The 26470-nt window shown below is 53.0% G+C and overlaps 2 protein-coding genes across 2 annotated transcripts in view; both read left to right on the top strand.

Annotated features, from left to right (window-relative positions):
• LOC134346662 (neurogenic locus notch homolog protein 1-like) overlaps window positions 1–26470 on the top strand; it is a 105861-nt gene that overhangs the window by 50083 nt on the left and 29308 nt on the right. Inside the window, exons 12-21 of the mRNA XM_063048158.1 lie at window positions 133–243; window positions 1800–1992; window positions 9229–9374; window positions 10719–10832; window positions 12666–12785; window positions 13656–13808; window positions 16148–16376; window positions 18900–19101; window positions 20584–20737; window positions 23263–23447. Coding sequence (XP_062904228.1) covers window positions 133–243; window positions 1800–1992; window positions 9229–9374; window positions 10719–10832; window positions 12666–12785; window positions 13656–13808; window positions 16148–16376; window positions 18900–19101; window positions 20584–20737; window positions 23263–23447 — 1607 coding nt within the window. The remainder of the gene's footprint in view (window positions 1–132; window positions 244–1799; window positions 1993–9228; window positions 9375–10718; window positions 10833–12665; window positions 12786–13655; window positions 13809–16147; window positions 16377–18899; window positions 19102–20583; window positions 20738–23262; window positions 23448–26470) is intronic.
• On the top strand, window positions 22517–22711 carry LOC134346674 (H/ACA ribonucleoprotein complex subunit 3-like). The gene has a single exon (XM_063048170.1). It carries the CDS (start codon window positions 22517–22519, stop codon window positions 22709–22711), a length of 195 nt encoding a protein of 64 aa, XP_062904240.1.

Genomic DNA, 26470 nt, shown 5'->3' with positions numbered 1-26470 from the left:
CCTCCACTTCCTCCTCCTACCTCCCCTCTTCTCTGTTCTCTCCTCCTCCCCTCCTCATTCCCTTCCCTCCCTCCTGCACCGCTCCTTCAACTCCCTGTCAACACCCCCCCCTCGAACCGTCCCTCTCCTAAGGGCCGCACTGCGAGATTGACATCGACGAGTGCGTGGGCAACCGCTGTCACTCTGGACGCTGCAAGGACCACATCAACCACTACACCTGCGAGTGTGACCCCGGCTTCACAGGTAAATTCAGCCCTCCTCCTCTCCCTGAATCCTCACCATCCTGCACCCATCCTCGCCTGCCAACCAACCCTGCCACCTGGGGAGACGGGGATTTTGTGTCTCCTGCCTCTGCGTTCTGAGCGCCAGGCCGCCTGTTTGCCTGGCCGTGTGCGGAGCGTTGCGGCCTGTCTCGGGAGAGACCGGTGACCCACAGCTCCCCCACGTTCACTGGGACTACCCACCAAACAGAGACCAGCATGGAGTGACCCATGGGAGCCTCGAATGATGAGGGACGATTTCACTTACACATGTAGGATTCTGTATGCAGGTGGACAAGGAGGCCAGTGGAGTGTTCGGAACTGTATCAGGGATAGGGGAGTGACTTAGGAGAAGAGTCAGCTATTTAGAACTTGAGGTAATCAGGACAGGAGAAGGCTACTCGCCCCCACTAGCCTCTCCTGCCATTAGATGTCATCATGTGTGACCTACCCCTACGATGCCATAGCAAGGTACAGCTTGGAAGTGGCCCTTCAGCCCATTGAGCCTGTCCTGACTGTCAAGCACCCTTGTTTACACCGATCGTACCCTAACCATTGTAATCTCTCCATCGAGTTTCTGGTCCCCACCCCACCCCACCCCACCCAGTTTACTCCACAAGGTGGTAAATTAACATTGCTTGGGATGTCAGAGAAAACCAGGACATCGAACCTGGGTCTTTAGAGCTCGGAGACAACAACTCTACCTGCTGCACTGCCCTTCTCTGCTGGTTCCCCAGGGCTCTCAGTTTCCTGAATTGACAAATATTTATAAGAAATAGGAGCATAATTAGGCCCATTGTGTCTGCTCCACCATTCCATCATGGCTATTTATCCCTCTGAAAACCATTCTCCTGCCTTCTCCACAAAACCTTTGATGCCCTGGCTAATCAAGAACCTATCAGCCTCTGCTTTAGATATGCCCAACGACTTGGTCTCCTCTATGGCAATGAATTCTACAGTTTTGCCACCCTCTGGCTAAAGAAGCTGCCTCTCATCTCCGTTCTATCGGCTGGGCCACATCCTCTCCACATGCTCACTATCAAAGCCTTTCAACGTTCAATTAATTCCAATGAGATCTTCTCCCGTTCTTCCAAACTCCAGCGTGTACAGGCTCAGAGCCATCAAATCCCCCTCATACGTTAAGCCTGGAATCATGCATGTGAACTTCCTCTGAACTCTTTCCAATGTCAACACATCTCTTCTATCTATCTCTAACTATCTGTCTCTCTCTATCTATCTTTCTATTCTATCTATCTATCTCTCTCTCTATCTATCTTTATCGATCTATCTTTCTCTTCTATCTATCTATCGACCTATCTGTCCTTAATAATAATTGTTATGTTTTGCACGGTACTGCTGGGTGGCTGGGAAATCCAGGCAGACATGGGTAGAAGGTGTACCTTCCCACATCCAGACAGAGTCAGAGGTCGGGATCAAACGCAGGTCACTGAAGCCTCTACCCGCTCAGCCCCAACAAAAACCAGTGCGGGGCCGGGCTCTCTCGTCCCGTTTCCTGACTAGCGCCAGCTTTGGTTGCAGGCTCCCTGTGTGACGTCGACGTGGACGAGTGCGCCTCCAGCCCCTGCTACAACGGCGGGAACTGCAGTGACGGCCTGAACCGCTTCGACTGCGTCTGTCCCAGCGGGTACCTCGGACCCCAGTGTCTGTCGAGAGTGGACGAGTGCGAGAACCAGCCCTGCGTCCACGGTACCTGCCTCAACCACAGCAATGGGTAAGGATTCGGGGCCAGAGGGTAAAAGACGCTGGGATCTTAAAGGCAGGGGCGGTGTCATCATGCTTGTTCCGAAGGATGTATATAAATTACCTGGATTAAAATATATTTTATTTATTGAGATACAGCCCATAATAGGCCCTTCCGGCCCTTAGAGCCACGCCGCCCAGCAATCCCCCAATTTCATCCGAGTCTAATAACGGGACAATTTGCATTGACCAATTAACCTGCCAACCGGTATGGCTTTGGACTATAGCAAGAAACTGGAGCACCCAGAGGAAACCCACAGGGAGAATGCATAAACTCCTTACGAGCAACGGCAGGAACGAACCAGGTCAGCTGGTCTGTAAAGCGTTGTGCGAACCACTGCGCTGCCGTCCCGCCCCAGTGTGGATGGATGTGTTAGTAAGTTTACAGACGATATGAAGACTGAGGGTGTTATGTATAGCGGAAGACTAGTTCGGCTGCATCTGGAGTATCGCATACAGTTCTGGTCACCCCACTACAGCAAGGGTATCGAAGCCTTGGAGAGGTTTGCTTCTTTTCTCTGGATTGGCGCAGGCGAGGGGAAACATGATAGGCATTTATAAGATTATGAGAGGCATAGATGAGCATCTGGTGTCTTTTTCCCAGGATTGAAATGTCTAATACCAGAGGATATTCATTTATGGTCAGAGGGGGTGCGTTCAAAGGCGATTTGTGGGGCGTGTTTTTTTTTTTACACAGAGTGGTGGATGCCTGAAATGTACTGCCCGGTGTGGTGGTGGGAACGGTAAACAGTTCATTCATTACACACTGCATCGAGGTGAAACAATAACGATGCAGAATGAAGGGTAACAGCTATAGAGTACAGGTAAACAATAAGATGCAAGACCATAACGGCATTGATTGTATCATACTTGGTAAATATTTAATAGTCTGTCCGTGAGCCTGGTGGTACGTGAGTTTGGGCTTCTGTATATTCTGTCCGATGGGAAAGGGAGGAAGAGAGAATGCCTGGTGTGGGTGGGGACTGATTATGCTGGCTGCTTTATTGAGGCAACAAGAAGTATAGACAGAGTCCATGCAGGGAGGAAGTGCATTTGATTAGTAATTAGTTTGGTATTTTTTTATTTTGGGTAGAAGAGTCTAACCCTGTGCTTCACTGATTTGTGTTCTGTGAATGCATGGTACATTATCTGGCCTCCGACTCGTAAAGCCCCAGGATAACATACTGCGAAAGGTGGTTGAGCTGGACGCAGAGGCGATTTTCCCGACGTAGAGTCAAACAGCCCTGCAACAGGATCTACTGCCCATTGGGGTCCGTGCGGACCACCAGTCACCCATTAACACCAATCCTACAGTTTACTCTCCCCACATTCCCATCAACTCTCTCCCCTCGCCCCCTAGAGTCTACCCTTCGCCCACACATCCGGGGCAGCTCAGAGCAGACCAGTTAACCCACCGACCCGCACGGTGTGGGATGTGGGAGGAAATCGGAGCTACCGAGAGAAACCCACGCAGACGGGGTGGGGAGGGTGGAGCAAGATCCCGGCACAGATAGCACCGGCAGTCAGCATCGAACCCGGGTGTCTGGAGCTGAAATGCCACTGTGGCGCCTATTTTGCCTTTCTGGTCAGGTTTGGTGGTGCTTCTCTGGGAAATTCAGAGGATGGGCAAAGCCAACGCTTCTTCTCTGACACGCTTTCTTGTCCCTGAAGGTGCCCTTCCTCCTTAAACTCTCTTTTATCCTCCTTTTCCAAAGTGGTTTATTCTGTGTACTACGTTTTAATACTTTGTGGTACGCCGTCTCCACAGTTCCAACTTATGAGCCGACCAACTCTATCCGGAACACATTGGAGCCTCGAGACACCCACCAGTCCCAGAAACCTCCAACTGTACCCATGTGCTCCTTGTCCAGGGACACCTGGAAGAGGCGCAGGAAGTTGGCGGGGACAGTACACTACACAGCCAGTCAGCCTTACCCGCGAATGGTCACCTCGGCCAAGACTAGGTGCAAACCAGCTAGGGGATTCTCCCGACCGACCCACACCTTGGGCCCGGGTGATGATCCTTTCCGTTTGGTAACAGGACCAGGTGCTCTGGGGGAGGGGAGGGGGAGTGTAAGTATAAGGATCCCTTGCTGGTTTAGGAAGTGCTGGTACTGTATTAGCCCAAGTTATGACCAAGCTCCTGGCCAGTATGAGATATCTCGTTGCTCAGTACCCGAGGCCACACTTACTAGGTATCTCATTGCTGGCCATCATCTAATGTCAGTTCAATACTAACCACACCGCTCCCCATCCCCCGGGCATTGCCGCCACACCATCGTCAGGGTCGCGGACCCCGATCCACTGACCTCACTGGGTCTGAGGTCCTTTCCATTGAGCAGTCAGCTCTGTACCCTGCAGGCAACCGGTACAGATCTCCCCACAATCCGCTGTCCGTTATCATTCTATTTTATCTTCTGTTGTAAATTCTATTGTGTTTTCCCCACCCCACGCTCTTGTAATTATCTAGAAATAAATAAATCTCAGTGTAGAATATGGTAACATAAGCACTTTGATGGTAAATTTACTTTGCCTTTGACTTTGATATAGCCCATCCCATCCCTAAACCCACTCCAGAGCCTCCGGTCTGTTATCATCCAGTACGACCTCTCTCCACCCCTCTCGAGCCTTCACACCCTGTTATCATCCAGCCGGCCCCCACCCCTTTCGAACCTCCGCAGTCCGTTATCATCCAGCCCTGGCCCCAGTTTATCCCCGGCCACACTTCCAGGAAACAAAACACAGCAGGAACCAGATGCTTCCGGGCTGATAATCTGGAAATGGATTACCGGTGTGCGCACTCGGTTAGAGATACACATGCTCCTGGAAGTCACGCACCTCACTCCGTTCACCCTCCAGAGCTCCTGGATCAGTTAACCACTTCAGCACCAAGTAAGGATCGGGGTTGGGGGGGGGGAGGCGGGTTGTTGGAACTGGAGAGAGCGCGGAGAAAGTCTAACAAGAAGGCATAGTGGTCCAGCGGGCAGAGCCGCTGCGTAACGGTTCCTGAAACACAAGTCCCGGCCTCCAGCGCTGGCTCCGTGGTGCTGGCTGTGCCCTCCCTAGAGCCACACTACCCCCCACCCAACCCAACCCAACCCGGTGCTCCGGTTTCCCCCCACATCCCAAAGGATAGGGGGCTGGGGATCATCGGCTGCTGTAAACTGTGAGGGTGGAATCTGGGAGGAGGGAGAGAGGGTGAGTTGGCGGGATTGTAAATTGGGAAATTCGGGTCGGTCTGTTTACTATTGTCACATATACCGAGGTACAGTGAAAAGCGTTGTTTTGCCTGCGTCATTATATCGAGGTAGAACAAGGGGAAAAAGAGAATGGAGAATATAGTGTTGTGTTTACAGAGAACGCATACTACAGGTAAGCAATGAGGTGCAAGGCCATAACGAGGTCGATTTTGAGTCTATCTATTATACAAGGTGACCGTTCAATAATCTTACAACAGTAGGATAGAAGCTGTCCTTGAGCCCGATGGTTCATGCTTTCAGCCGTTTATATTTCTGCGCGACTGGAGGAGGAAGAGAAGAGAATGTAGGGAGAATAATATGAGATTGGTAGAAACACTTGCCTGATGTTTGGCGTGGTTTCAGTAGACTGACGGGTCCGATTCTTTGCCGCTTCATTCGGAAGACTAAGGGTCCTTGGCAAAGAATTAAATTTAAGCAAGTTAACGGGAGAGGTATACATACCGGATTAATGCAGCATAAAGTAATATCTTGTTTGGGAAATGCAAAGGGGAAGGTTCACAGCAATTTTCCTCGCCATCTCCTGACTCCCCAACGCATGTTCTCAACAGCTGTGCACCTCAGAACTGCTGGGATCTGGGAATCGGAGTAGCTCGAGTGTGTACAGCAAGATCCCACAAAGCAGCAAGTGGGTAAAAGAAAAGATAATCTGCGTTTGGTGGCACGAAGCCAGAAAATATGGCAGTCAGCCGGCGGTGGTCAACCTTATTCCTCTCCTTGATGCTGTCTAACCAGCTGGCCTGATTTTGTTTCAGGTTGCTGATTATCTGCAGGGTTTTGCTGTTTTGCTTTTGTGCTGCCTAACTTATTTTAAACATTCAACGGGACATGGGGGTTCCTGCAGGGAACCCCCATGAAAAGAATGTCGTCTTGGTAGCAGCCTTTGTATTTCAGTGAGAAAAACGCTCTGGCTGTCCATTCTACCTCTTCAACTATCATCGTACACTCAATGTCAATGTCAAGTTTATTGTCATCTGTCTGTAGATATATACAACCAAATGAAACAACATTCCTCTGGACCACGGTGCATCCACGAAACATATATCACACACACTACATGAAACAAAATATTGACGAAATATAATTCAAAATGCATGTCGTGTGCAGCATAGGTAACCAGTAAACAGTACAGTAAACTGAAATGCTCGTTGTCCCAGTGACAAGACCTCAGTGCTGGCAGGGTATTGACTAGTCTCACAGCCTGAGGGAAGAAACTGTTGCCCACTCTGGCAGCTCTATCAAATTGCCCCTCATCGTCCTTCACTCCGAAGAGTAAAGCCCTGGTTAGTGGAAGAAAATGCAACTGAGGTGAAAGATTAGCTGTGATCTTATAGAATGGTGGAGAGATACCTATTTCCGTGTGTCACTGTTCACTGTCTACAGTCTCGTGGTGATCAGCTAGGGACGGGGAAAGGACATTAGTATTTTGTCTAAGAAACTGATTAATTGCGGTCAATGTTGCCAGCATTTTTCCATATTCCATCTTTCCTTACAGCATAGAAGGCCATTCAACCAATCTTCCTGGCTGGTTCACAGAGCAATGCCTCTTCTTGATCCCGTAACCTATTGACCCTAATTCCCATTAACACCCCCACCCACCAAGGGTGACTTACCGCTAGTGGTTGATGGAAATCCGTAAATCGAAAAAGAGGCAATATGTAAAGAATAAACAAGAGAAAATCTGCAAACTCTGGCAATCCGAGCAACACACACAAAATGCTGGAAGAGCTCAACAGGCCAGGCAGCGTCTAGGAAAAGAGTACAATCGATTTTTCGGGCCGAAACCCTTCGGCAGGACCGGAGAAAAAAGTTGAAGAATAGATTTAAAAGGTAGGGGGAGGCCTCCTCCAGATTTCACCTATCACCTCTTCGCTCCCCCATCTTTTAAATCTATTCCTCAACTTTTGTCTCCAGTCCTGCTGAAGAGTTTCGGCCCAAAATGTCTACTGTACTCTTTTTCTAGATGCTGCCGGCCTGCTGAGTTCCTCCAGCATTTTATATGTAATGAGTTAGTGGTCGCTCCTGATGATTATATTGAGGGTATTATTAAGAAATATAATGAAACAATGCTGAGGATATTCTCGTTTAAGTAATGGTCTTGATAATGATTTTAATGGCCCTGGTTTAGTTGTTTTAGACAGTGGTAGTTTTAATAGTTTTAGTGGGGATAGCAGATTCCTAATCAGCTTTTAATGGAAACAGATGTTTTTTTTTTTCTCTCCAAGGAGAGATTCTGGAGCCAAAAATAAAAAGGTGTTACAAATTTAGAAGAAGAAACAAGGCTTCAAAATTAGGAACTCAAATCTATTCAATAATCTTCAAGACCTTAGCTTCAATGCCTCCCTATGCAATTGGATCTTTGATATCCTCTCCTGCAGAACCCAGTCAATTCTGATTACCAACAACTTCTCCTCTACGATCTCCACCAGCACAGGTGTACCACAGCTGCTCAGCTCACTTTTACACCTATGACTGCAGGCCGACACAGGTCTAATGCCACATTTGCGTTTTCTGACGTTACCGCTGTCTTTAGCCAATTCAAAGGTGGTGACGAATGAGCATATACAGTATATGAGGAAGATGTGAAAATCTGGCTGAGTGGTGCCAGAGCCACAACCTCTCACTCAATGTCAGCAAGATCAAGGAGCTGAAAATTGACTTCTAGAGGAGGAAGCCGGAGGTCCATGAGCCAGTCCTCATTGGGGGAACATAGGCGGAGAGGGTTAACAGCTTTAAGTTCCTCGGTGCTATGTTTTCAGAGGATCTGTTCTGGGCCAGACACATAAATGCCATTACAAAGAAAGCATGGAAGAGTCGGTACTATACTTCCTCAGAAGTTTACGAAGGTTCGGTAGGACATTTAAAACTTTGACGAACTTCTATAGCTGTGTGGTGGAAGAGTATATTGAATGGTTCTATCACAGCCTGGCATAAAAACAACAATGCATTTGAACAGAAAATCCTACAAAATGGAGTGGATACGGCCCAGTCCATCACGAGTAAACCCTCCCCACCGTGGGTGAGCACATTTACATGGAGCACTGTTGCAGGAAAGCAACATCCATCATCAGAGACACACAGCACCTTAGTCATGATTTCTTCTCGCTGCTGCCATCAGAAAGAAAGTACAGGAACCTCAGGACTAACACCATCAAGTTCAGGACAGTAATTTACCCCTCAACCACCCGGCTCCTCAACCCCTGGCAATAACCACACAGTTCCACTTGCCCCATTTCTGAACCGTTCCCACAACCTATTGTCTCGCTTTCAAGGACTCTTCATCTCATGTTCTCGATGTCTATTGCTTATTTATTTATTATAATTTATTTATTATTATTATTTTTTTTCCTCTTTTGTATTTGCACATTTTGTTGTCTTGTGCATATTGTTTGTTTGTTTGTCCCTCTGCTGGGTGCAGTCTTTCGTTGATTCTATTATGCTTCTTCGATTTACCGAGTATGCCCACAAGAAAACCATTCTCAGCGTTGTACGGTATTTGGTGACATATACGTACGTTGATAAACAATTTATTTTGAATCTTCTGAACTTTGAGGGAAGATGGTTTTAATTCCTATGGTATCAAGAGGTTCGCGGCCAGGAGGTACGTTCTACAGAGTGTACAAAAGAAGTATAGAAAAGGCAGGAGACCCACCAGTCCACTCGTTGTTGGGACATGGGAGAACGCAGATTACATACGGAGATACCGACGGACGTCGGGAACGAACTTGAGACACAGGAGCTGAGAGGCAGCGGCACTACGCACTCAGTCTCTGTGCTGCCACAGTTCTGGGCCTGCGATTGTTCCGGATTGCTTAATTAGTTGGTCTTAAATTACTAAGGTTAGGGAATCCAGTTACGATCTTGATTTCGAGCGGCGGGATACGTACCCAGCGGGAGAAGGCGCCGTTGCTCACCGGCCCTGTGGCGGGGGTTGTGTTTCTCTCCTGCAGCTTCGACTGTGAGTGCCAGCCGGGGTGGACCGGCTCCCGGTGCCAGGAGGATGTGGAGGAATGCGCGTCGCGGCCCTGCCTGCACGGGGGCTCCTGCAGCGACCAGGTCAACGGCTACAGCTGCGCATGTCCAGCGGGATTCGAAGGTGAGGGGCTGGATAATCACAGCAGGGCAGGACGGGAGAGGGGACGCCGCCAGCCGGAGGGATGGGATCGGGGGGTGGGCTGGGATGGGATAGGAAGGGACGGAAAGGGGCATAGGGTAACAGAAATGCCTGATAACAGTGTGATGGGATACGGAGGGTCATAGGGTAATGGAGGGATGGAAAGAGGAGGGACGTTGGGTAACAGAGAGATGGGATGGAATAACGGAGAGGTGGGATCGGGACTGCTGGAATAAGGAAATACATGGGTAATGAGGTGGGATAGGGTGGGATGCAGGGTAGCGAAGGGCTGTAAAGAAGAGGGACGTAGGGTAACGCAGCGATGTGATGGGGGCGATGGTATTACAGAGGGATAGAATAAGGAGAGGTGTAATGTACTGGAGGAATGGGATAATAAGAGATTTATGGATAGGGAGGACGGTAGGGGAACAGAGGGATGGGATAGAGAGGGGTGAGAAGGGACAGAGGAATGGGATAGGGAGGAGTGTAGGGGAGCAAGAGGGATGGGAAAGGGAGGAGTTGGGGGAGCAGGGTGATGGATAGGAATGAGTGAGGGGGACAGAGGGATGGGAAAGGGAGGAGTGTTTGGGAACAGCGGGATGGGTTAGGGAGAATGTGGGGAACAGGTGGATTGATAGGGAGGGTTGGGGGGACAGAGGGATTGGTTAGGGAGAATGAGGGGAACAGGTGGATTGATAGGGAGGGGTGAGGGGACAGGAGGATAGGATAGGGAGGAGTGCTATGGTAATAGGGGATAGGATATGGAGGAATGTAGGGTAGCAGAGGGACGGGATGGAGAGTAATGACGGGTAAAGGGGGAGGGGACGAGTAATTCAAGAGGAAACAGAGGAGTAGTGGAGGGATTAGCGAATGGAGGGAATGATGAAAATGGATCGGAGAAAGTACAAAAGAAGGATGGAATAGGGAGGGTGAAGAGTTGAGGGAAAGGTGGGGAGAAGGTGAAGGAGAAAGGAGAAGAGAGGAGAGAAGTTGAACCATGGAACTTTGACCCTCCTGCACTGTGTTCGGTATTGCGCAAAGGGAGCCTTTCCTCGCTGCAGTTTGAGGGGAGCAGGGTTCTCCAAACTGAACACCCGGCAGTAGATGAGGGTTTGGTGATACTTCGTCTTTTAGTTCACACCACAGCCCGACCCTACCTCTCAAAGATCCTGTGGTGAGGGCTGTGATTAGAGTGTGGGTTTTCATGCCGGGGAACTAGTGTCTGTAGAATACCGGACTCCCCTGATCCTAGCAGGTGGAACCGTCAGCTTCCTGGCAGACTAACGCTCCTCGGCTAACCCCTCTGCTATGCGCCTCTCCTGACAGGCCAGAACTGCCAGGTAAACCTGAGTCACTGCCTGTCCTCTCCCTGCCGGAACGGGGGTCAATGCACTGCCGATGAAGATGGCTACCAGTGCCAGTGCCAACTTCCGTACACAGGTACACCAGTCGGACGGGCCGGATGTGGGGAGTGGGCAGGTGGGGCAGCGGAGTTTTACTGGGGGCTGTGCGTAGGTGGAGATGGAAATAGGGGTGGGAGGGTGGTGGAGATGGAGAGCGTGGGACTGTGGTGTTGATGGGAATGTTGAATGGGACTGTTGGGAGTGTGGGGAAGTGAGGAGAGTGTGATGGGAATGGAGCGTGTAGTGGGAGCGTGTTGGAGAATAGTGGGGGTTTTGGAGGTGAGAGGGGGAAGGGAGGATCTCCTGTGTACCGGGACGGCTGAGGGGCAACAGCAGGCATCGGTGCGTCGGGCCGCAGCTCCAGGCTCTCGACACGTCGTGGAGAGAGAGGTTCCCGGCGATTCTGATTGGAGACGGTTTCTTGAGGTTAGATAGGGACTAGGTAGGGGCTTCAGAGAACAGTGGGTGAGGCTGGATGGTATGATGGTAGGTTTAGTGAACTGTGGGTGGGGCAGGATGGACTGTTGGTGGAGTGTGTGAGTGTGTGTTGGGTGGGGAGCGGTGGACTCTGGGTGAGGCTGGGTTGGATGGACTATGAATGGGGTTTGGTTGGATGGAGTACAGCGGGGTGAGAGTGGTTGAGTTGGGTAGACTGTGGGTGAAGATTAGATTGGTTGGATGGACTGTGGGTGAGGATGGGTGGGATTGGATGGGGTGGACTGTTGGTGGTTGGATGGACGGTGGGTGAGGGTGGGTGCGGTTGGATGGGGTGGACTGGGCGGTTGGATGGGCTGTGGGTGTCGCTGGGTACAGTTGAGTTTGGTTGACTGGATGGTTGGGTCGATCGTGGGTGTGTCTTGGTGCAGTTGAGTTGGATGGACTATGGGTGAGAATGGGTGGGGTTACATGGGGTAGACTGGGTGGTTGGTTGGACTGTGAGTGAGGATGGGTGGGGTTGGATGGGATAGACTCTGGGTGGTTGGTTGGACTGTGAGTGAGGATGGGTGGGGTTGGATGGGATAGACTCTGGGTGGTTGGTTGGACTGTGAGTAAGGATGGGTGGGGTTGGATGGGGTAGACTCTGGGTGGTTGGTTGGACTGACTGTGAGTGAGGATGGGTGGGGTTGGATGGGGTAGACTCTGGGTGGTTGGTTGGACTGACTGTGAGTGAGGATGGGTGGGGTTGGATAGGGTAGACTCTGGGTGGTTGGTTGGACTGTGAGTGAGGATGGGTGGGGTTGGATAGGGTAGACTCTGGGTGGTTGGTTGGACTGTGAGTGAGGATGGGTGGGGTTGGATGGGATAGACTCTGGGTGGTTGGTTGGACTGACTGTGAGTGAGGATGGGTGGGGTTGGATGGGGTAGACTCTGGGTGGTTGGTTGGACTGACTGTGAGTGAGGATGGGTGGGGTTGAATAGGGTAGACTCTGGGTGGTTGGTTGGACTGTGAGTGAGGATGGGTGGGGTTGGATGGGATAGACTCTGGGTGGTTGGTTGGACTGTGAGTGAGGATTGGTGGGGTTGGATGGGGTAGACTCTGGGTGGTTGGTTGGACTCTGGGTGAGGGTGGATGCGATAAAGTTGGGTGGACTGTAGGTGATTGGATGGACTGTGGGTGAGGGTGGGTGAGGTTGAGTTGGCTGGTTTGTAGTGTTGATTGCATTGGGTGAACTGTGGGTGGGGTTGGATAGTTGGGGGTGGGTGCCACTCTGAATGGACAGACCCCGTGTCTGAGGGAACTTGGGTTGGTGCTTAATATGGGGTAGCTGGGCAGCAGAGTCAGAAAGTGTTGAAATTCCCAACAACCCATCCCATCCCCTCCAAACCCCTGCGCCGGTAGCTCAGCCTGTTTTTTTCCTCTTTCCTTCAGGTTCCCAGTGCGAGACCCTCCTCTCCCCTTGTGCTCAGGACCCTTGTGCGAATGGCGGAAGGTGCAGAGAGTCAGAGGACCACCTGACCTTCTCCTGCGACTGCCCGAGCGGCTGGACAGGTCAGCAGCTCGGCGGTTCTGTTCCCGAGGTGCCAACTCCGCACCCTGCTCGGTGATACCTGGCCTCGGAGCACAGCTTCCCCTGACCATAGTCCCTGGTCCACATCATCAGTGACCACACAGCGTGCTCGTCCTCTCCCTGTCTCTGAGCCTGGGGATCAGGTCACTGAGGCTGGCAGAAGAAGTCAGGTCACTGAGAGCCCTCCAGGGGCAGGCCCGGAGTTGGAGGGTCAGGGTCTTGGGCCCCACTGAAAGCAATGGTGGCGTCGGAGTGCAGGAAGCCCGGGCGGGTAAAAGGCAAGGTCTTTTGACCCAGGGATGTTAGAGGAGGTGACGTGTCAGGTTTTAGTGGGGTGGAGGGGGAGAAAGGGTTTTGGTAACAGAGGGTGGGGAGGGGGAGTAGGCGTCAGGTGACAAATGAAGATGGTGGGGAGAGTCGAACTCAGTGATTCACGGGACTGTGGATGGGGGAGTAGTCCGTGTCAATTGACAGGGGGGCGGTTGAATTGGGGTCCGGTAACTCAGGGTGGTGAGATCAGAAGGTCTTGGGAGGAAGAACGGAGGATGGTTCAGGACGATTAAGGTCTATCACAGACAGAGCTGCTGTGACTGACGCCACTTGAAGGCTCAGTGCGAGGCGTCTCTGTTAGCCCTGACAAATTATGGTGTGAATCCAGCACAGTGTTTTGACGCTGAGCCTACACACCATTTCCCACCCCAGACAGCACTTATTCCGGGTGTGATCCGGCCTCCTGGTGTGACGGGGTGTTTGACTGTGGCCTCGGTGCGGGCTGTTGGGGAATTGGGCACAGGACCCCACAGAGTGGGACGGGAAGGCTCAGCTCGAATAACTTTTCCCTCCCGTCGCAGGACGGCTCTGCGAGGAGGACGTGGACGAGTGTACCTCTGACCCTTGCTCCCACCAAGGAGAATGCCGCAACCTACCAGGGGGACACAGCTGCCTCTGCTCAGCGGGTTACACTGGGCCGACGTGTGAGGTGGATGTCGACGACTGTTCTCCCGGTGAGTACATGCCAGTTCCATCCTCTTTTCCCTGCCCCTCTACCCCGCACCATCCCTTCCACAACCCCTTCTCCCCCTTTCCCCAGTCACTGCACCCCTCTGCCCCTCCACGTTCCCCTCTCCTTCCCTTTCTCCTTCCTTTCTTCCTCATCCTCCTCCCCTCCCCCTCCTCGCCATCCCCTCCTCCCCTCCCATTTCTCCTCCACCCTCCTCCACTTGCCCTCCTCATCCTCCCCTTTCCCCTCCTCCCCCTCCCCTTTCCCCTCCTCCCCCTCCACTTTCCCCTCCACCCTCCTCCCCTTCCCCTCCTCCTCCTCCCCTTCCCCTCCTCCTCCTCCCCTTTCCCTCCCCCTCCCCTTTCCCCTCCTCCCCCTCCCCTTCCCCTCCTCGCCATCCCCTTTCCCCTCCTCCCTCCTCCCCTTCCCCTCCTCCCCTCCCCCTCCTCCCCTCCCATTTCCCCTCCACCCTCCTCCACTTGCCCTCCTCCCCCTCCCCTTTCCCCTCCTCCCCCTCCACTTTCCCCTCCACCCTCCTCCCCTTCCCCTCCTCCTCCTCCCCTTTCCCTCCCCCTCCCCTTTCCCCTCCTCCCCCTCCCCTTCCCCTCCTCGCCATCCCCTTTCCCCTCCTCCCTCCTCCCCTTCCCCTCCTCCCCTCCCATTTCCCCTCCACCCTCCTCCACTTGCCCTCCTCCCCCTCCCCTTTCCCCTTCTCCCCCTCCCCTTTCCCCTCCACCCTCCTCCCCTTCCCCCTCCACCCTCCTCCCCTTCCCCCTCCACCCTCCTCCTCTTCCCCTCCTCCTCCTCCCCTTCCCCTCCTCCCCCTCCCCTTTCCCCTCCTCCCTCTTCCCCTTCCCCTCCTCGCCATCCCCTTCCCCTCCTCCCTCCTGCCCTTCCCCTCCTCCCCTCCCATTTCCCCTCCACCCTCCTCCATTTCCCCTCCTCCCCCTCCCCTTTCCCCTCCACCCTCCTCCACTTCCCCTCCACCCTCCTCCACTTCCCCTCCTCGCCCTCCCCTTTCCCCTCCACCCTCCTGTCCTTCCCCTCCTCCCCCTCCCCTTTCCCCTCCACCCTCCTGTCCTTCCCCTCCTCCCCCTCCCCTTTCCCCTCCTCCCTCCTCCCCTTCCCCTCCTCCCCCTCCCCTTTCCCCTCCACCCTCTTGTCCTTCCCCTCCTCCTTTCTCACCTTCCACTTCTCCCCTTCCCTTTCCTCCTCTTCCTGCAATTCCCCTCACCTTCTCCGTCCCCCTCTTCCTCCAACGCTTCCTCACACCCTCCACCCGTTCCCCCTTCCTTCGCCATCCACCCTCACAAACGGCTCACCCAATTCCCCTCCCAATACCTTCCTCCCCTTCCCCTTTTCCACAACCGTTTCCTCCTCCCCTTCTCCGCATTTTTCTCTCCTTTCTCGGCTCCTCTCCATCCACCCCCTTCCCCTACCCCTCTCCTCCACCTGGTGCATCCGCTTCCTCATCAATACTCTCACTGCCTCCATTTCCATCCCTCTCGCCTATATCTGTCCTCCTCCTACATACTCAACACCCATCCCTTCCCCCCCCCACCCCAAGTACTCCCCGCCCCAATCATCGCTACTCTCCTTCCGTTTCAGGGCGAGGCAGGATTTGGAAGTAAGAGTGAGGTTGGGTGGAGGTGGAGGTTGTTGCACGGAGTGCGGGCGTTGGGTGAAGAGAGGGATTGAGGTTGGCTGAGGGTGGGGGTGGGTGAGTGTTGCTGAGTTTTGGGGTGGCTTGGTTGGGAGCGGAGACCGTACAGAGTGTGTTGAAGATGCAGGGAGGGGTGGGGCTGCAGGTGAGGTTGAATGGTTGGTTGGAGCTGGGCGTGGTCACTGGACAGCGTGGTGTGAGGGTGGGTGGGTCCCGTGAGGGGTGGGGCTGAGGGAGGGGCTGTATGTCGGACAGGGTGAGTGAGACGGAGTGGTTGGGTGTTTGGTCGGGCGTAGACATCAGGCAGGGTAGGCGGGGTGATGTTGAGGCTGGGTGGGATTACTGGGTGATAAACAAGAGAAAATCTGCAGATGCTGGAAATCCAGGCAACGCACACAAAATGCTGGAGGAACTCCGGCAGGCCAGGCAGCGTCTATGGAAAGAAGTACAGTCGACGTTTCGGGCCGAGACCCTTCGGCAGGACGCTCCGGAACGTCTCTGCCCCAAAAGTCGACTCTGCTTTGTTTCGTAGATGCTACCTGGCCTGCTGGGTTATTGGGTGGGTCTCAAATTCGGGGGTGCCGATGAACATCCGATGAATATGAGGGTAGGTTTCGGTGTGGGTACCAGAGACGGTGTCAGCATGCCGAGAGCTCACTCCTAGCCCCACTCTCCCGCAGAACCCTGCCTCAACGGCGGCTCTTGCAAGGACGGGCTCGACTCCTTTTCCTGCTCCTGCCCACCTGGGTTCGCCGGCCAGCGGTGCGAGCAGGACGTGGACGAGTGCGCCAGCGGCCCCTGCCAGAACGGGGCGCAGTGCCGCGATCTCGAGGGGATGTACACCTGCGTCTGCCCGCCAGGGTACGAGGGCACGCAGTGCCAGGCTGACAGTCCGGACTGCACTCCGAGGTACGAATAACAGATCCCTGGGGATAGAGGTCGCGGCCCAGCGCAGGAAGAGGGTGTAGTCAATTATACGTATAGGACTATACAGCACAATACAGGTTCTTCAGCCCATCATATCCAACCTACTCCAAGATCAACCTAATCCTTCCCTCTCATACAGTGCTCCATTTTTATTTCCTCCATGTGTGTAAATATCCCTAAAGTATCTGCCTCTCCCACCACCCCGGCACTTACCACTCTGTGCAAAAAAAAAACAAACTATGTCTGATATCTCACCCAAAATTTTCTTCCAATCACTTTAAAAGTATGTCCTCTCGTATTAGCCATTACCATCCTGAGAAACTGTCTCTGGTTGTCCAGTCTGCGCCTCTAATCATCCGATAGTTACTCCACTATTAAGTCAAAGTCTCATCCTCCATCGCTCGGCAGAGAAGAACCCCAGCTGGCTCGTGTTTCCTCGTGAGACGTGTCCTCCGAACCAGGCAGCGTCCTGCTACATATCCTCTACACCCTCTCTAACGCTTCCACATCCTTCCCAGAATGTGGCGACCATAACTGAACACAATATTCCGAGATTATGTTGTCTGCTGTACCGAGGCGGTGAGAAAGTTACCACAGCAGCGGGGTTCTGGTCACCACAGCACAGGAACGATAAGGATCCATCAGGGCGAGTGCATAGGAGATCCACCAGGTTGTTACCCAGACTGGAGGTGTAGATGTGAGGAGAGATTCGATAGACAGCGCGTGTTTTCTCTGGAGTAAGGAGTGACCAGCCGCAATAATATAAGATTATGAGAGGTATGGAGAGGTAAATAGTTAAAATTTTCATATGACAGGGACGTCAAAATGTAATTATCTGTATGGGTGACATATAAACCAGTTTTTCAATGTACCTCGGTACATTTGAGAATAATAAACAATTTACCAATTTAATTCCTCCCCAAGTTTCCACCCGTCACCCACTGATGTATGGTGGAGAGCATTCTGGCCGGCTGCATCACTGTCTGGGATGGGGTTGAGGTGGGGACTGCACAGGATCGACAGAAGCTCAGAAATTTGTAGCGTTAGTCAGCTCCTTCCTGTGTACCAGCCACCTCAGTATCCAAGACATCTTCAAGGAGGGTGCCTCAGAAAGGAGGCGACAATCATGGAGGACCCCCTTCACCCAGGTCATGCCCTTTTTTTTTTACAAAACTACAAAAGTTTATTTCCATCACAAATACACAAGGTACAGACATTCAGTATTTACAAGGCAGTAAGTAAACAGATTAAAATATGGTTACTGCCGTCTATAAAACAGTCAATACGGGGGGCGGGGGGAGGGGGAGAGACACCGCTCCCGGAAATCGCCGACTGTACCCATTGCGACCGCCTGCTCCCTCTCCACGGACAGCCGGGCACGAACGTATCCACGGAAAAGGACAGGTAGTCGGCTCGGGCAGTGCCCTCCACTTTTCGCCGCCTAGACCCGTGAACAGCCACCTTGGCCAGACCCAGGAGCAAGCCCGCTAGGAGATCCTTCTCACGACCCGACCCCTTCGGAACTGGCTGTCCTTCAGTGTGGGACTGAAGTACAGCCAGAACTCAGCAGCAACCCTTTCAGAAACTCAAAGAGGGGCCGCAACCTCTGACCTTCCATGTAAGCTTGTTACACTGACGCTTCCCGCCCACAGAATGGACAGGCGGGCCTGGTGTCAGTGAACCTGTCAAAAATCCTGTTGCACGGTACTGCCCGATGCAACATCTTCCATTCCGGGTCCCCAATGCACAGGGGAAGCAGCCCTGCGTAAAGGGGCTTCCACGGGGAACCTCCCCTGCCGCAGATTCGTCACGTCCTTTTCTCACTGTTACCTTCAGGAAGGAGGTACAGACGCCTGAAGCCACACACTCAGCGTTTCGGGAACAGTTTCTTCCCCTCTGCCATCAGATTTCTAAATGGACGTTGATCCTATGAACGCTACCTCACTTTTTTATATTATTTCCGTTTTGGCATTGTTTTTAACTATTGAATACGCATACATATACTTAATGTAACTGATTTTTTTCTGTATAATCATGGATTGCTTTGTACTATTGGCAAGTTAACAACTTTCACGCGACATATGCCGGTGATATTAAAACTGATTCTGACATGCCAGGGGTTAGTTTACAACAGAGAATTAACCACCGACCTGCACGTCTTTGGGATGTGGGATGTAGGGAGTGGGGGTCGGAAAGGTAACACCATAAATCGGAATCGAACCCGGGTCCCTAAAGCCGTTCTACCCGCGACACCGGGATGGACCGGAGAGGCAGGACAGAGGGGGTTGCGAGGGGTTTGTGATTGTTTTAAAGTCTAGGATGAAGATTCCAGACTTCGCGAACAGTAGAGATTCCTATTCACTGCCGGAATAACGCAGCATCAGCAGTTGGGTCTGATGCCCGAGGTTCAGACGTGTAAGTTCTGCGCAATGCCCTCTGTGAAATTCCGTGAATCACTGAGGTCAGCTGGTCTTCACCGACCCACGGTGCTCCTTCGTCCCGCAGCTCGTGCCTGAATGGGGGAACCTGCGTCGACCGAGTGGCCAACTTCTCCTGCCTCTGTCCGGCCGGGTTCACGGGCTGGCGCTGCCAGGAGGAGGTCGACGAGTGCGAGTCACAGCCGTGCCTGAACGGGGGGACCTGCCGAGATGGCTACGGCGCCTTCAGTTGTTCCTGCGCGCAGGGCTACACCGGGACCACTTGCCAGGTAACCGGCCGGGACCAGCGCGGGAATGTAGGGCCTGCCGGCCGCGGGGCTGTCCATGTGGGCGGGTTGCGCGCTTGTGTGTTGCCGCCGGCCAGCTGTCGTGTCGAGTGAGGTGGGGGGCTGTTACCATCGCCTGCAGTGGGTTCCGGGTGTTGGAACAGGGGGAGATCACCCAGCCTCTCGATACCAGCCCACTATTACATCAACATAGTAAGAGCCGGCCATTCCGTCCCTTGAACTATCCCATAACTTCACATTAAAATTACAGAAAGCCATTCAGCCCTTCCCGCCTATTCTGTAACTTCAGACAATATTATAACAAAAGGCCATTCAGCCCCTCCAGGCTTTTCCAATTTACCTCAAACTAGAGCAAGAGCCGATCCTAATGCGGGAAATCTGCGATAGAATTCATTAACTCGAGCCCGGCCCATTATTACATGGAAAGTATTTGCAAGGGATGCCGTTCAGTCCCACGGGCCGGTGCCGCTTGTATCGGAGGATGTGGCCCACCTGAGATCAGGGCTAACCCTCTGACCCCTTTCGTACCAGCTCCCCCGATCAGCCCTGTCGGTGATGGAGGCTCCCCGGGGCATAGGGCAGTCAGAGGGAGCCCTGGGGGTGAAGAGGGGTCTCCTTATCTCAGTCCCAAGGAGCGTCCTCTATTCCAGAAACGATCGCCCCCATCCTGCACACCTGCCCGCCCCTTACCCAACCACCGTCACTACTCCCCGCGCTCTCCTGCGGGGCTCCGAGTAGTTTCTCCCTCCGTCTTCCATTTCCCCGTCACAGCCAAGTCCAGCGATCCATTCGGCCCATCAGCTCTCCCGTGTGCGTCCCATTCTGGGGTTGCTTCAAAACAAGGTCGCTCAGCGTTGCAAGGCTTCAACGGCGAAGTTACTGGTCACCAATGACGATTGTTCACGCTGTTTGACGGAACTATTTTGGGCTTCCCCCGGCAATCCCGACCCCACCATTATTAAAACCCACTCCCTCTCCCCCTCCCATTTTAAACCCTTCTAGTCAAGTCCCATCTTGGAGAACCACCTATCTCGAGAGCCCGTGCGATTGCCTTGATGTAGCGGCCTTCACTGATCAGGCAATGGGACGCTGGGATTGGATCCACACGGTGGGGAGAGGCTGATCTGAGGATCACCAATCAGGGAGAGGCAGTGGTTTCCCGGAGTCTCCCTGACGTCTCAGCGCTGGTTCCCTCTGCATGAACCTTACCACCGGGATTCAATCTCCTGTGACCATTAATTGATTAAAGATCGTTTGCATCAATTACCAATAAAGTCCGAGCCTGGGCTGGGGGCCGCCGGCAAGTGTCACCACGTTTCCAGTGCCAAAATAGCATCCCCACCACGTACCTACCGGGGGCTCAGGGGAGCGGTAGTCAGTAACTGCCGACGCTCCGCGCTACAGTTCAGGCCGCTCATCTCTCTCACCAAACCCCACCCCACCCCACTCCACCTCTGAACGCAGACGCCGATCGACTGGTGCGCGGAGCCCGTGTGTAAGAACGAGGGGAGGTGTGAGCCCACCGGGACCGGCTTCCGATGCCGCTGCGGAGCGGGCTGGGGCGGACCCTACTGCGACGTTCCCAAGGACTCGTGTGACCTGGAGGCCGGCCTGAAGGGTAAGTGTTTCTTTTCTGCTCCTGGGTGGGGTGTGGGCGTGCGATACGGTAGAGGAATCAGGAGAGTAGAAAATAGACGGGGTTGCAGAAGAGCATGGAGTCTGCATGCCAAGGGCCGGATAGGTTGGATTGGATTTATTGTCACATCTACATCATACAGTGAAATGCGTCGTTTGCGTCAACGTTCATCATAGTCCGATCAACACTGGGGGCAGTCAACAAATATCGACATGCTTCCGGCGCCAACATAGCATGCCGACTTACCGACCCTAACCCATACGTTTTTCTGGAATGTGGGAGGAAACCGGAGCACCAGGAGGAAACCCACGCGTTCACGAGGAGAACGTACAAACTTCTCACAGACAGTGGTCAGAGTCCCTTCTAGGCCCCAGAATTCTTGTCCATCGCGAACAAGTCATGACTCGGAACTGTAAGGAGACACTGCGCTGTGACAGCTCCTGTGGAGCTCCGCACCACCCAGGACAAAACATCAGCCCGTCCCACTGGGCCTCTCCCACCCTGAACACCCGCTCCCTCCCACCACAGGGTCACAGGGGCTGCAGCGTGCACCATCTTCACACTGCACCACAGTTGCACACCCAGGCTAATCCCACAGCATCTCCCGACTCCAAGGAGGAGCAGGCAGCGGATGCCGCGGAACAGCGCCGCCTGCGTGTTCCGCTCCAAGCCATGGACCATCCGAACGGGGAAAACTGCCGCCTTTCCTTCAATGTCACGGGCTCCAAATCCCGACCCTACCCCTGCCACCCCCGCTGTTGGGAAGGGAGAGGCAACAGCACATTTTTTTAATATAATTTTTATTGAGTTTTCGAAATGATTTCATAGAATGATAATATCTACCCTCCCCCTCCCCTTAACCCTTCCGCCCCGATATATACCCCAACCTGAAAAAAAAGAAAAAAAGAAGAAGAAAGAAAAACTGCCTGGATATTGGAAAGTTTCCACATGCTCCATGGGATTCAAAATAAATTTAGTATAATGATTTATTACTTTCCCCAAGGGACCAACATCTTTATCATCGGAGCAACTAAATATACCATCCTATCTTTTGTAAATATGGGCGCCAAATGGGCAACAGCACATTGAGGGCATCTTCACCAGAAAGACGGCTGCGGCTCGAGGAAGTAGCTCAGCTCCATCTGTTCAAGGGGCAGTTACTGACGGATTATAGATACAGTCCTGGTCAAGATCCCGGGAAGATGGATATGTTGTCCTCAAGGCTGGCTGGGAGGGGAGGGAGAGTGATAACTTCCCTGAGAGTCTGGGGGTGGTGGTGTGCTGGTATCAGCGGGGTCAGGTGAACGAGAGGGATAGTTACAGAGAAAGTTGGTCTCGCTAGTTGTCCCAGTTCTTACCTAGTTGGGCCCGTACGGATCTCCTAGACCTTGGAGTGATCCACGAGCATAAAGGCAAGCGGTGAGGATGATAAATTCTCTGCGACACCCACTAAATTCTGGACATTCCTCCAGCATGTTGCTCTGGACTACCAGCACATGCGATGAATTCTGCGCCTTGCCGCATCCCAGCTGCAGAGATCCGTCTTCGAACTCTACTCTGTGAGTGGAGTCTGCATGGTCTCCCTGTAGCCTCGTGGGTTCCGTCCACCCCCATCCCACCCCGGGGTGCTTCCGTTTCCTCTCACACCCCAGAGACGCGATGGCCAGTGAGTTGACTGGCCGCTGTAACGTGGGTCTGGAGCAGGTGGGTGCGAAGAGAACAGGGGCCGGGGGAACTGATTCCCTCATGGGAATCGCGACCATGTTCCGGCAGGACTACCTGAACAGTGACGGGGAGCGGGCATACACCCTGAAGAAGCTGGACACCCAGGGTCGAGTGACCACAACAGCCCACCCAGCTCGGTTCTCCCAGGACGGCAAACACTCAAGGCACAGGGTGCCACTGAAGAAACGTTTCAATATCCTGCCTACCGAGCAGCCGGCTTCTGCCCTCTGACGCTCCCGCCCCTTCCACCCTACGAGACATCTGCCGCGCCATTGGGGAGTGAGCGAGGAGAGATGAGAGTTTCGTTATTTCTGTTACGCGCTGTCACGCAATAAAAGCTGCCTAGGTTTAAAAAGGGGTGGGTGGGGGTTGGATTGTTAATGGACACGGTGGCAACGATTGGATTCCAGGGAAATAAGTGGCGGGATGGTAAGAGATCAAACACAAACTCAGACTGGCTAACGCCCCCCTGCTCGGCTGAGACGGGGCCTGGCGAGTGAGCGAAAAAACCAGCAAAGTATTCGTGGTGGAATCTTGCTGTGCATGTTTCCGCAGTCACATCTCCTCCGGGACAACACGTCAATGGGTCATGCTGGGATTGTACGAGACTTGATGTAAGTGCAGTCCTTAAGCACACTCCAACTGCTAGCGACTGGTAACTCACTGCTAGCCTCCCGGTTTCATCCATCTGAATCATCCCCACCGAGAAGGACGTACTTTGCGGAACGGCGCCGGGGACGTTTCCTCTTGTAGAGTCCGATATTCCTCTCTTTCTCCTGCAGGAGTGAGCGTCGAGGAGCTCTGCCGGAACGGCGGGCGCTGCATCGACGCTGGGAGCACCCACTACTGCCAGTGTCCGGCGGGATTCATGGGCACCTACTGCGAGACTGAGGTGGACGAGTGCCAGGACAACCCTTGCCAGAACGGAGCCACCTGCCTCGACTTGGTCGCCAAGTATTCCTGCCAGGTAGAGGCTTCCTCGCGTTCCTGGGCTGATCTTCCTTGCCAGGGCTGCGGACAGCGCAGGGTTAGAGCTCTGAAAGTGACCATCCTGGAAAGTGAACTGGCTGGTGTATCCACCCCGGAAACACATTACAGAGTAGGCAGCGTCCATGCAGAGAGAAGCAATGCTAAATCTCTCGTCCCATGATTTGTTAGCAGATCCCGAAAACGTGAACTCTTTTATTGATGGTTTTGTCAATGAATCAATCTCTCTCTCACTCTCTCACTCTCTCTCTCTGTCTCTCTCTCTCTCCCTCTCTCTCTCTCTCTCACACACACACACACACACACACACACACACACACAGACACACACACACACACTCCTTCTTTCTCTCCCTCTCTCCCTCCCTCCGTCTGTCCCTCCCCCTCCATCTCTCCCTCCCCCTCCCTCCCCACTCCCTCCCCCCTCTCTCTCGCTCCCTCCTTCTGTACCCTCTCCAGCTGGACAACCTGACAAGCCGTGTGCTCTGGCCTCTCTCTCTCTGTCTGCCTCTGTGCTGTAGTATCTACGTTGTCAGCGTCTCAGTCCTCCCGAGTCCCCTCCTTCAAATTTCCTTCCTTAAAGGCTCCGTGTCCTGTCGTTCCGGTGCTCCATCACAGGAGATGTCGTTTAGCCCACGAGTCCATACCAGCTTTCATCACTGCAATTCCAACCCCCACTCCACTCATCTCCCTGCAGCCTGCTCTCTCCCACGTTCCCAACAGCCGCCGATTCTGCTCGGAGATAACTAATTACGCTAGCAACCCCTCTTTGGGATGGGCGAGAAGACCAGAGCACACAGTCCCAGGGAGACTCAACACAGACAGTATGATTATCGAATATTGAAAGCCTGCATAGAATGGACGCGGAGAGGATGTTTCTCTCATGTGGGAATTACGGGCCTGAAGACTCAGCCTCAGGATAATAGGAGGTCCCTTTAGAACAGAGATGAGGAAGAATTTCTTTAGCCGGAGGGTGGTGAATCTGTGGAATTCATTACCACAGACGGCTGTGGAGGCGAAATCATTGGGAATAACTAAAGCGGAGGTGGATCGGTTTTTGATTAGTAAGAATGTCAGAGGTTACAAGGAGAATGACGGAGAATGGGGTTGAGAGGGATGATAAACTACCATGATGAAACGGTGGAGCAGGCTCGATTTGCTGAATGGTGTAATCTTGTTCCTTCCGTTTCTGGTCTTACAGCACGAGGGATACTTGGAGCTGTGAGACAGCGGCACAACCCGCTGCTTGGCCGTGACATTTAGTTCCTTACCGCCCGTCACGCCACTGGCGTTTAGGGCAGCAATGAAGTTCCTCCATCTCTGGCAGAGTTCAGAGCTTCCTTCATCGTGCCAGTAGTTGCCTCTCGGTTTTCACACCTGTCAGTCATGCAATTCCCGGGCGCAAACTCAAGAATATCGTTGCAGACAGATGTAGAAGGGTTCTTCATTGATTTTGCGTAAGGTTTGCTTCACCGGTCAGGGTTGTTGGCCCTGAACTGGACCCCCGAACCTGGAGGACCAGTGGACCACTTAGTCTGGCGTGGATGACCGTATTAGGAGCTAAAGCATAAAACCCCCGAGTCCAGCCAGCCAAGCTGTCTGGGTCACTGAGGCACGCAAGCCTCCAAATCTTGAGCACGAGGAAATCTACAGATGCTGGAATTTCAAGCAACACACATCAAAGTTGCTGGTGAACGCAGCAGGCCAGGCAGCATCTCTAGGAAGAGGGACAGTCGACGTTTCGGGCCGAGACACTACGTCAGGACTAATTGAAGGAAGAGTTAGTAAGATATTTAAAAGTTGGAGGGGGAGGGGGAGATCCAAAATGATAGGAGAAGACAGGAGGGGGAGGGATGGAGCCAAGAGCTGGACAGGTGATAGGCAAAGGGGATACGAGAGGGTCATGGGACAGGAGGTCCGGGGAGAAAGACAAGGGGGGGGGGAACCCAGAGGATGGGCAAAGGGTATAATCAGATGGACAGAGGGAGAAAAAGGAGAGAGAGAAAATAAGAATGTGTGTATATAAATAAATTACGGATGGGATACGAGGGGCAGGTGGGGCATTAGCGGAAGTTTGAGAGGTTGGAGGCTACCCAGACGGAAGAAAAGGTGTTGCTCCTCCACCCTGAGTGTGGCTTCATCTTTACAGTAGAGGAGGCCGTGGATAGACATAGCAGTATGGGAATGGGACGTGGAATAAAAATGTGTCAAATCTCTTACTAGGGGTTCTTTCAGTCAGTCCTGACGAAGGGTCTCGGCCCGAAACGTCGTCTGTACCTTTTTCTAGAGATGCTGCCTGGCCTGCTGCGTTCATCAACAACTTTTATGTGTTTTCCTCCAAATCATGACGTGGTTGTGGTCCTCTTGGAGACCACACCACAGTATATACTAATATATAATAATGACTTCATGGGATCTCTCTTTGCTTGACGCACTGGGACACCAGCACCGTAAAGACGCCGCTTAAATACCGGCTGCTAACCAAAAGGTGGACAACACCGCCACCTGCTGGTAGACGAAAAAAAAGCATATAACTTTCCAAATCAACTGCAAAAACTCTCAGCAGCACACACAAAATACTGGAGGACCTTAGCAGGTCAGGCGGCATCTATGGAAAAAAAGTACAATCAACGTTTCGGGCGGGAACCCTTCGGCAGGACTGGAGAAACAAAGCTGAGGAGTAGATTTTAAAGGTGGGGGGAGGGGAGAGAGAAACGCCAGGCGATAGGTGAAACCTGGAGGGGGAGGGATGGAGCAAAGAGCTGGGAAGTCGATTGGTGAAAGAGACAGAAGGCCATGGAGGAAAGGAAAAAGGGGGAGGAGCACCAGAGGGAGACGGTGGGTGGGGAAGAACTTAATATGAGAAAGGGACAAAAGGAGGGGAAATGCTGAAAGAGGGGGAGGTATTACTGGAAGTTTGAGAAATTGATGTTCATGCCACTAGGTTGGAGGCTACCCAAATGGAATATAAGGTGTTGTTCCTCCAACCTAAGTGTGGCCTTAT

This window comes from Mobula hypostoma, chromosome 5 (assembly GCF_963921235.1).
Source record: "Mobula hypostoma chromosome 5, sMobHyp1.1, whole genome shotgun sequence".
NCBI classification, from domain to species: domain Eukaryota; kingdom Metazoa; phylum Chordata; class Chondrichthyes; order Myliobatiformes; family Myliobatidae; genus Mobula; species Mobula hypostoma.
This window is presented reverse-complemented; position numbering and strand designations above follow the sequence as displayed.

Bases quoted from the DNA above. Each gene is read 5' to 3' on its own strand.
- LOC134346674 (XM_063048170.1), top strand. From the start codon at position 22,517: ATGTTCCGGCAGGACTACCTGAACAGTGACGGGGAGCGGGCATACACC.